Source organism: Phaseolus vulgaris, chromosome 8 (assembly GCF_000499845.2).
Source record: "Phaseolus vulgaris cultivar G19833 chromosome 8, P. vulgaris v2.0, whole genome shotgun sequence".
In the NCBI taxonomy this organism is placed as follows: Eukaryota; Viridiplantae; Streptophyta; class Magnoliopsida; order Fabales; family Fabaceae; genus Phaseolus; species Phaseolus vulgaris.
Window position 1 is genome coordinate 16,942,310 of NC_023752.2, and position 11,689 is coordinate 16,953,998.

Genomic DNA, 11,689 nt, shown 5'->3' on the forward strand with positions numbered 1-11,689 from the left:
ATTATGTAATCCAGAAGCTAATTACGAATTTGAAAAAAACTTACGGATTTACAAAATATTACAGAAGGGTATTTTTGGAAATACGAAAATTTATGGAGGGGTGAGAATAATATATGGAGGTACAGGAAGAAACAGTCATGAAAATGTGATATCTAAGATTGAGCATGGACACCTATGGAGAGATTCAACTATGTTACTAACAGCATTAACCAAAGATGATTTGAGAAATACTGTTTTTATTGCAAGCTCAAGCTTTCTATTGAATAGTCTTTGAAATGGTGATATAAGAAAATGGATCATTCTTGAAAGAAATGCAACATGAAACAAAATAATTCACATGATTATTAATTAAAATTACAAAAAGCTATTACAGAATAGAGTTTGCCAATATCAGTAGGAAAAATTGTTAACATCCATACTTTGTAACAGCTATACTATACATACAACACATATAGGACTATTATCTATAACATACTTTATGTCAGCTTCTGTTCCTGCTTGATATCAATGTTGCACATACTTTTGGTACAGCAACATGCCAGCATCTGGATACTACCATCTGCAGCAAATAATTCTTCAAACTGATATTTTCTTCTTTCAGAAGTTGTGTGTTCCCTTTGTTTTCTATTAATTGAAAATCACGGGGTCACACGGATAGAGATAAAAGGAAACAGCATCATATTATTGAATGTTGAACAATTGAAATTAGATTAGTGAAGAAGTAGAAAATGGAAAATCTCAATAATGGTAATCAACTTGTAGACAAAAAGTAACTTCCTGACACCACCAATCAATAGAAGAACTTCAATTAAAATAAAGTTTGAACTTGTGAAAGCTGCAAAACTTACTTTAAATTCAACATTTCAATATATAGATAGAGAATAAACCAAGAAACAGCTTATGGGCAATGGAGAAACTATGATCATAAACTTTCAAAATGGAGTTCTTGTCTTAAAAAAACTAAGCGCTATAGTACAGACCAGAAACATCAATGTAGAAGATAATAAACAAAATTCATACACAGTCCATTAACAATTCAAACCTCTAAATCTTATAACTATTATGCTAAAAAGTGCAACTAAGTTTGTAAGGGGTCAATTAACTATATTAAGTAATCACGACACTGACACTGAATGATGATAAGGGCTGAAGCTCAAACGGGTAAGAACCTCTTTTGGTGCAATATGAAACTCATGTTACTAACCAAGAACCAATCATACAAAGAGATGAGAAGAACAAGACAAACCCAACTGACACACAAGTCAGTCAGTTATAGTATATAAATAGCAATGTTATTACTGTAGTAGCAGGTTTTGGAAACTGGGAGTGCTGAGACTCTCACATTCTCAGTAATCAATACAAATTCACAATTTACCTTTTCCTCTCTATTCTTTCTCTTTACCTCTACTTCAGTGTATTGTGTCGTAAATTCTTTTCATTCTTGGTACCAGCTGTATCAACTGGTAGCAAAGCTCTGATCTTAGGGCTGTGGGTATCAAGAATGGATGCAAGTGAGGCAAGTAAAATACTTCAATGACTAGGAAGAAAATGGAAGGAAAAATGGAAATTGTAGAGAAAACACAAAATGAACGCTCCAGTTTGCAAACACCAGAAGAAGAAAATAAGCCTGGAGGAGGAGTCATAAATATCTTTAGCCAAATCACGGTAAAGAAAGACATTCTTCACATCCATTTGATGAAATTACCAGCCTTTGGAGGCTGCAAATAGAGAGAATAGTTCTAACAATGTCATTATGGCAACTGGAGCTAACATCTTTAGTGTGGAGATTCGTGATACCACGTCAATAAAATTTGCTTTTGATGCCTTATTTGATTTTCCTTCCCTCTATATATAATGCAAGCACATTTACGGCTAATCATTACAATTTATTTCTAATTCAAAATTGATAGGCAGACTAGTACGCTATCAAATTAATAGGAAGGATTAATAATGGATTTCCTTGATTATGATTTAACGTGATTACCTTATTAACACAAAAGGCCTAACCACAAGCTTATTAACACAAAATACCTAACCACAAGCTTTGTCCTCGTTTTTATGGTCCTTTTCAGATTTTGGATAGAATTGGTAAGGTAGCCTATAAGCTGAATTAACCAGAGGATAGCAGGATTCACCTGGATTTTCATGTGTTTATCCTGAAGAAGATAGTCAGCTCACCACAATTGTGAACATAGAGCATCAACTCTACCTCATTTTCACATCAAGGACAAGGTGGATCTTTTTATTTCTGGGAGAGAGAGAGGAGGGGGTTGTTTTGTTAGGAACTCAAGAAATAAGAACAAAACAAACCCAACTGACCCACAAGTCAGTCAGTTATAGTGTATAAACAGCAATTTTATTACTGTACGGTTTTGGAAACTCACTATGAGAGTGCTGAGACTCTCAAATTTTCACTATCCAATACATATTCACAGTTCCTTTTTTCTCCCTATTCTCCCTCTTTAACTTTACCTATGTGTTGTAGTGTAAATTCTTTTAATTCTTGGTACCAGCTATCTCAAAAGGCACTTATAAATTATTGTAAAACAAAAAAAACAGAACAGAATAGTATAATAAAAAAAAGAACCTCAATTATGAGTGAGATAGTGTGAAGTAGAAAATGGTAGGTAATGGAATAGCTCAATAATCGTAATCAATTTGTACACAGAAATAAGTTTATGACACCTTCAATCAATCATTAAAATAAACTTTGAACATTATTAATATAACAGACTTAGCCCATAGTTTCTATTATTATTTTCATCTGTAAATAAACAACCCTGTGTGTGTATTTTACACAAGGGATATTAATCCTATATTTATTATCTTTAGTCTTAATATGGTATCTAGAACATAGGATTAGAGTTCAATTTTTTTTTCTGGTAAACCCACCATTCACGGTATTTTCCAGCTGCTGCCGTACTCCTAACAAATGTACTTTAAGTTTAACTCAACCTTACAAAACTGGCTTGTAAGGTGAGGTTTGCATCTACTTATATACTATGAATTGACCTTATTTCTAGTCGATATGAAGTCTTTAACACAGTTCCTCACGCCAAGGCTGCCAACTCATTTATGGGTAGTCTGATAGTAGTCCGATAGTGGGTGACATGATAGTTCCAACACAAACTCTCACTAGGACAGACTCCAAATGACTCTGATATCATCTTAAGAAGTGAACTTTAAACTCAACCCTAAAAACCGACTTGTAAGGTGAGTGAGGAACTATGAATTAGTCTTATCTCTAGTCGATGTGAAATCTCCAACAAACATATTGAAAACTGTAAACATAATTTAAATTCAATATATGTGTTTATGCGTGTAGAAAATGAACCGCATAAGACAACTAAGCTTCTATCTATGCTGACATCACAAAGTGTGGGTCTCTAGACCACCACCAAGGAAGATACTAGTTCCATCATGATTGTTTTACTTAAGTATAATCTTGATCAATTATTTAATTGTATAGTCAAGATTAACTCCTCCCATCTTATGCTTTCACTAGTTATTATGAAAAATAATGAATCTTCACCATATTTTGAGCACAAAAGGATGTTGATGATCAAGATTCGATTTAGTCAATTCTAATTTTGACCAGCCCTGTACAGTAAGGTAGTCAAGATTAATTGTTCCTATGATAACAAGTGGAAACAATACCCACTTAATTTGCATACACTTTATCTAACTAGAGTCAGGATCCATTTGAACTGTCAACCATTTGACCTTGACAGTTTACTCACTACTAAGGCTTGATACTTAATAACAAAAAGAAAGCTTACTCCTAATTAGAGAACTTCCTCTTAACTTTCTGCATCACAATTTTTTTAAATATGCTTATTTAACTTGAAGTTCTATAACACGAATAACAAGATGGTTATAAAAGTATGAATTCGAGCATCAGCAAGAACTGAAAATAGGGTAATTATACCATAAAGGAGAAAAGTATCTGTTTCAAAAATTTCAACAATATTTCTGAGCTTGATCGAATTATGAAACTTTGTAATGCTAATTAGTCTAATTATGCAGCTAAACTGCTTAATATGTCAGTTCAGCTAGCATTTCTGTTTATCAGAACCATAACATGTTAAACAGATAAATAAAAAAGAACAACAGCGTTTTTCCTTTCCTAACTTTCACTTGCAATCTTTACCAGAAGAGGTAAGCGAGACATAAATACATAAACATCCACTCACAGCAATAGGATAAAAAAGGTAAAAAAAAATACAAAATCAAGCAGCATAGTAGAATCCTTACTAGCCAATGTAAAAGGCAATAAACAAAAAAAGTGTTGCATACAGCCCATCAACAACTCCAACCTTATGCATGTTAACCAACTAATTTTGTAAGGGGCGAATAACTATTATACACACAGTTAAGAGACAGTAGTTAGTACATTTAATAGTTAGTACAGTTACGAGAAAAATGCAAACACCACACTGGGTTTGATAACTGAAAGCTCAAACAATTAAGACGCATTTGGTGCAATACCCTCAAGCCAACCAATATGAAACTTATCTATATTTGACCCAAAGAGCCAATCAACCAAAGAGATGATAAGATAATTGGGACTATAAATGATTTCATGACCAAAAGAAGCAAACAAATTATTGTAAAACAAACAACATAAAACAAGCAAGGCCAAAAGAATACACATTAACTTAATTTCATAATCACAAGCCACTATAATCATTCGTAAAACAGACAAAAAGAAGAAAACAAAACCAATTTATAAGGTTAAATTAAGTGCTCCTTAAGAAACTATGAACCGAAAATTGGTAATGTCAAGAAACAAAGATACCTAGTATTGAAGATCAGGGCCATGACGTTCACGCAGAATACTATGCAGTGAAACAGTTGAACAAAAGCTAATAACTTTGTGAAACCTGTTCATCAGTGATGGCAACGGGGGCACTTTCCTCCACACACACCTCCCACTCTCCCCATCAATCTCACACACACAAGCAGGGTACATCCTATGGTAATCCTCATTGTAAACATATATAAGATCCCCCAACCCAACACACTTCAAGCTTGCAAATTTATCATCCTCATCACCATCAAACAAGCTACAGAGCAAATCATGTGGCATCACAGCAATCTGGCTGAACCTCATGGTCCTCTCATCAACCTTCCATAGCACAAAGGAAGAAGATCCGTGGGGTAAACTGCACACCCCAGCAAGCACAAGCATCTCCCTACAAGCAACCAAGAAGGAGAACACAACCCCATGAGGTCTAAGGGTGTGAACCTCACTCCAAACCCTATGATGCAAGTCAAAAGACGAAACAAAGCAAGAGTATATTTCAAAGACATAAAATTTCCCTTTGAAGAGGGCAGAGGATAGGGAAGAGGAGGAGTTTCCTGATCTGAAATCAGGAGGGAGAGGAGGCCCAAGGTCCCAATTCCCCAGAAGAGGGTCATAAATCTCGACATCCAAACGGTCCTCTATGTCAACAAGGTTCCCAATGAACTTGACCCCACCGACAACAATGAACTTGGGGTGACTAATGGTGGTACCTTTAGCATCATGGAAGACACCCAATAGAGGGTTGATCCTGGGAAAGTGGAGGGGAGGGGTGGCGTGCCAGGAAGGGTGGAGGATAGGGGTGTAGAGGAAGTTGGGGGCAGTGATGAAGAAGAAGGAGTTGGTGCCAATGAAGGAAGTGTTGGGTTGGTGTGGATGGTGGTGTTGGGGGGTGGGGAGGAGGAACCAGGAGTTGGAGGAAGGGTCAAAGGCAAAGGACTGGTTGTTCTTGGAGGAGATGTTGTGGATGCCATGGAGGAAGAACCATGGGTGGTTGGAGTGATTAGAGAGTATGGAGAAGGAAGGGGAGGAGATGATGGAGTGCCATAGCTTGCAGACTGTTGAGACTCTGATGAGGGTGGGGATTGGGAGCAGAGAGAGGATGAGCTGGATGAGGTCAGAGCTTAGGTTTGTGATTTCTGTCATCTCATCTTCATCAGATATTGCATCTCAGAAAAGGGAAGAAGGAAACAGAAGAGTAATAGTTAGTGGTTGAAGCGTTGACGGGGTGATCAGTGCCGTGTGTTGAGACTTAATCCATAAAACTCACTCTTCTTTCCGACAAGTTCTCTTATTAGAGATCACACGTGTCTTTGTTAGTATGCATAGTGGGCCATGAGAGAGTAAAGAAAACAAAAGAATTATTATTGAAAGATATATCTTGCAAAGTCACTATAAAAGTATATATACATAGCCCATGCAAATAACAACTAACTACAAGGGAGGACGTTACAACAGAATCCCTAACACTCCTCATAAATTTATGGTGGCTTATTAATCACAGTGAATTTAGTTCAGATGGGTTTTGTAAAGGGATCTACAACTTGATAGCGAGCACAGATGTGAAGGAGTTTAACATGTTGTTGGATATGGTCTCTAACAAAATGCAAATCAAGTTCAAAGTGTTTTGATTTGGAGTGCATAATAGGATTAGCACTAAGGAGAACTGCACCAAGGTTGTCAGAGTAAATTTGCGGAGTAGATGTGGGAATGTGTAACTCACAAAGAAGGGATTGAAGCCAAAGAATTTTAGTCATAACAGCAGCGATGGCATGATACTCAGCCTCTGTGCTGCTACGAGACACATTTTTTTGCTTGTGAGTGGACCATGAAACGAGATTGGAACCAAGGTAGACACAATAGCCGGTTGTGGATTTACGGTCATCAACATCAGCAACCCAATCAGCGTTTGAGAAGGCTAGAATAAACGAGGAGGAATGAGGATGAAGCATGATGCCATGATCAAGGGTACCTGCAAGATATCGAAGGATGCGTTTGACGGCTTGCCAGTGATGAACATGAGGGTCATGCATGAACTGAGAAACTTTGTTGACAAAGTATGATAACTTTGGTCGAGTGACAAGAAGATACTGCAACGCTCCAATAACGGATTTGTACAATGTAGGATCATAGAAGACTTCAGATGAGGAGGAGGATTGTTTAAGACGAAGGGAGGAAATCATAGGACTGGCTTGTGGGTTGGAAGTTAGCATGTTGGTTTTGCGTAGAATGTCACGAATATACTGAGTATGAGAGAGATGCATTTCGCCACTTGGGGTGCAAGAGACTTGAATCCCAAAGAAATGATGAATACGACCCAAGTCTTTTAGAGAAGAGAAGGAGTTAAGACGAGTGATGAGATCGGTGATAGCTGTCTCAGAGGATCTTGTGATGAGAATGTCATTAACATACACGAGTACAAAAAGAGTATATGAGGAGGCAAACTTAAAAAAGAGCGAGGTATCACTTTTAATGGAATGAAAACCAAGTTGTTGTAAGGTAGTACTTATCTTTCGAAACCAAGATCGAGGTGCTTGCTTCAGGCCATAAATGGCTTTATGAAGATGGCATACAAGGTGGGGATCGGTGGAAGTGAAGCCAGGAGGTTGTTGCATGTAAACACGCTCGATTTGTCGGATAGGCCAATGAGATGCAACAACATAAGCAAGAACAAGACGAATGGTACTGTGCCAAACAACTGGACTGAAGCTCTCAACATAGTAAATACCTTCAGTTTGATGGAAACCTTTTGCCACCAGTTGTGCCTTGCATCGTTGGAAAGAACCATCTGCATTAAGTTTAGTTTTAAAAACCCATTTGCAACCAACAAAGGGTGCGCCTGGGGGAAAAGAGGTTAAAGTCCAAGTGTTATTTGAGAGTAAGACATTGTATTCGTCATGCATAGCAGTGAACCAAATGGAAGACGCAATAACATCTTTGACCGAGGTGGGATGGGAGGGGATAGAGGGTAGAGAAGTATGATAAACTCTTGGTTTAAAAATGCCAAGTTTGGCACGGGTGACCATAGGGTGAGTATTTGTAGAAATAGGGGTTTGGGAGGGGAGAGTAGGTGAAGCAGAGTGATTATGGGGTGAGGGAGAGGGAGAAAGAGAGTCATTGTTTATTACTAATGATGGAGAAGACATAGAGCATGATTGCATAACAATTATAGAGGGAAGAGGTTCAGAAGAAACCTGAGAAGAAGCATATTCAATTTCAAACCTGTTGGTGTGATCATTGCAGGGGAACACAAATTCGTTGAATATCACATGCCGCGAGATGATGGTTTTCCCTTCAGGAGTAAGACAAATATAACCTGCATGTTGAATACTATATCCCAAAAACAAACAGCAAGAAGAACGAAAAGAAAATTTACGTTTATTATAAGGTCTTAGGCTAGGATAACAAGCACAACCAAAATTTTTAAATTTGTTATAATCTGGTTGTCGTTGAAACAAGAGATGATAAGGATTATTACCACTTAACACTTCTGTGGGGAGAACATTTATAATGTGAACAAAGGCAATGAAAGCTTTAGCCCAGAAACTAAGAGGAAGAGACGTAGTAGCAAGCAATGTGAGCCCCATATCAACAATGTGGCGATGCTTGCGCTCAACAGAACCGTTTTTCTCATGAGTGTAAGGACATATGAGACGATGATGTATACCATGTTGATGGAGAAAAGGAGTTAGAGAGAGGTATTCACGCGCATAATCAGTTTGCAGAGCACAAATTTTATGACCCGTTTGATTTTCAACCAGCGTTTTAAAAGTTTTAAAAATATTGATTACTTGAGTTTTTTATGCATGACATAGATCCAAGTAAATTTAGTGTAGGCATCTAAAAAGGAAACATAATAACAGACACCATTGGAAGCCATGACAAGAGAGGGGCCCCATACATCAGTATAAGTCAATTCAAGAGGTTTAATGCAAGTATTTAAAGACTGATGAAAAGGTAACTGATGACATTTCCCACGAACACAGGCGGACAAAAATGAACATCATTGCAAGCACGAATATTACATTGAGAAAGAATTTGTTTAAGAACTTTAAAACTGCAGTGGCCAAAACGTTCATGCTAAGTGTTTACAGTGAGTTTATCAGCAGCAAAGAATATTGTATTTACAGAACAGGTAGGAACAAATTTTAATGCAAGAAAAATGTACAATTCATCCTTAAGAATGCCTTGAAGAAGAACTCTTTTCGTGACCTGATGAATAACATAACATGCATTAGAATGAAACTAAAAAATGACATTATTATCACGACAGAATTTCGAAACACTGATAAGGTTCTTAGTGATGTCAGAGACATGAAGAAGGTCAGTTAAAACAAGATCATGATTGGAAGTAGAAGAACGAAGATTAGTAGAGCCAATAGCAGAAATTTTCAAACCTGTGCCATTACCCATTTTTACTGTGTCAGTGCCATCATAGGGATTCTTGATAGTGTAGGCAGAGGAGTTGTTGGTAATATGATGTGTGGCACCGCAATCTGGGTAACACAGAGGATCTTCTACAGAGGAAGGAACACCCAACAGAGAAGACGCCCAACAGAGAAGAAGTGTGGGACTCATTGTCTTGTAAAGACAAATGAGTGAAATTGGTGTGAGCTTGATTGGAAGGATGTGGATCGTACCGTTGCCAGCAGTGCTCAGCGGAATGCCCAAGTTTCTTGCAGATTTGACAAGTGGGGCAAGAGGATGTTGAAACAGAGTGCCAAGAGTCTGGAGGTGGCGGTCGAAAACTAAAGGAGCGAGCCCCATGCAAGGAACTGAAACGAGAGGAGCCACGTTGGCCACGATAATTGGAAAACTTGGTCTTAGATTTGGCAGTTGTGGAATTTACTGGATTCCAGGAAGCTACAACAACCGTAACAGGAGATGTTAGAGGATCAAGAAGGCGATGTTTTTCGAGCTGTCCTTCTTGTGCTAACAAAAGAGCCTCTATCTCATTGGTAGTGTAGGGTTTAGATCTGGACATTATTAAAGCCACGAAAGGGTCATAGTCCTTAGAAAGACCATCAAGAATAACCTCCACGTGATCTTCAACCGTGACCGGAATCAATGATTTTCTTTATTTCTAAAAGATAAGCACTTACAGTCCGATCATTCTTGGAAGTCTTCAGGTGTAACTTGTATTTCTTAATCTGGGCACGAGTGTTGGAAGCAAAATACGTATTTAGGGTAGACCAGATTTGAGAAGATGATTCAAGACCCACCATTTTTGTCAAGAAGGGCACAATCATAGAAGCTAACAGCCAAGCAATGATGAGATTGTCTTGTTGCTTGTAGAAGGAGTACACAAAATTGGAGGAAGGAGGAGATCCATCCGCAGCAGCAAGAGAGCATGAGGGTAGTGCATAACCATCAAGATATGCGGTTAACAGAAGACCGTCAGTAGTTGCAAGTACCTGTAGCTTCCATAATAGAAAATTATCATCTGAAAGTTTGAGAGAAATTGGTGTGGTGAAATGATGTAGAGTGGGAGCAGAGCGCTGCGTTGAGTCTAGGGACATGGCTTGAGTGGAGGTAGCGGACGACATTTCGAAGAGGAGAGGGAAGAAAAAGAAGAAGCTCTGGATACCATGTTAGTGTGCATAGTGGGCCATGAGAGAGAGTGAAGAAAACAAAAGAATTATTATTGAAAGATATCTCACTTACATTGCAAAGCCACTATAAAAGTATATACATATACAGAGCCCATGCAAATAACAACTAACTGCAAGGGAGGATGTTAAAACAGAATCACTAACAGTCTTTTAAGGAAGCAGTTGGGTACGTGTCTTTAAGGAAGCAGTTGGATCTAAGTTCATCTAAATCACCATAAACATTATCTCATAGAAAAGTGATAGATGTACTTCAGTGACAATTAGGGATCGGAACCTCTCTTTGCACCCTCATTGAAAAAACACAGTGCAGTTAAAGTATGTTTAGACTAATTATCTTAATATAGTGATTAATTTAGGTTCATTCCACATAATTTCTAGCTTGGGTGAGTTAGTTATGGAACCGAGCGATTACTCCCTATAATTTATATAATATTTTATTTGTTTCAATTCTAACCAATATTATTAAAATAATAATAATAATATTTTTGAAGTGAACAAAAGATCACATTTAATTATCTTTTTTTTTTTAAGTTTAAACAATATTTTATTGAAATATAAAAATATATAGCTTTGACATTTGACATTTATTATTTTTTTAAAGTTTAAACAATATTTTATTGAAATATAAAAATATATAGCTTTGACATTTTACATTTATTTAATATAGATGTTAATTTTATGTTTATTTAGTTGATTTAAATTTTGTTGTTAAAGATAGATTCATGGTATACAATAAAAATGTAAAACATTAAAATAAGATATAATTATATGAATATTTTTTTAAAAATGTTTTGCTTATGTAGGCTCACTTATTTTTTCATGGGTCACTCCTTATGCGAAGCATGTCAACAAAACCAATTCCTATTAGTTCTTATACGTGGCAAAATAATGATAAGTGTCATATTTCAATAATATTTCATATTAAAATATAGATATTTATTAATATTTATTGATAAAAAAACTCTAATTTATAAATTTAAACATTTTTACATGTTTTTTTATTATAACACGAATAAGAAAGATTTATTCCCAAATTTGTATTAATTTCGGGATTCTAGGAGAAAATGGAGATGAAAGGGCTAAAGGAAAATATACAAGATAAAAAGGGAAAGTTGGAACGTTCCAACACTCGTCCAAACTCGCCTAAGCCAGAAGCCTTCCAGAGGAACTTGCTCAAGCGAACTCAATCTCACCCAGGCGAGACCGCTTTAGAGAGGTTGGACTTTCTCTTGGCCCAATCACACCCAGGCAAGAAGTCACTTAGCCCAAACCC

General features: G+C 36.9%; 1 protein-coding gene across 2 annotated transcripts; it reads right to left on the reverse strand.

Moving 5' to 3' along the window:
* Positions 1 to 319: 319 nt before the first annotated feature.
* On the reverse strand, positions 320 to 6,087 carry LOC137824024 (F-box/kelch-repeat protein At3g24760). Of its 2 annotated transcripts, none has more exons than XM_068629445.1 (2): positions 4,799 to 6,087; positions 320 to 624 (listed from the first exon to the last, which is right to left on the reverse strand). In XM_068629445.1, exon 1 carries the CDS (start codon positions 5,948 to 5,950, stop codon positions 4,799 to 4,801), a length of 1,152 nt encoding a protein of 383 aa, XP_068485546.1. In that variant the 5' UTR covers positions 5,951 to 6,087; the 3' UTR covers positions 320 to 624. The 2 variants fall into 2 exon arrangements, with proteins under 2 accessions (XP_068485546.1, XP_068485547.1); XM_068629446.1 differs by having other exon boundaries at positions 320 to 559; positions 4,799 to 6,068.
* Between the last annotated feature and the right edge of the window lie 5,602 nt (positions 6,088 to 11,689).

What these genes read in the sequence shown, in the direction of transcription:
- LOC137824024 (XM_068629445.1), bottom strand. Translation starts at nt 5,950, where the DNA reads ATGACAGAAATCACAAACCTAAGCTCTGACCTCATCCAGCTCATCCTC.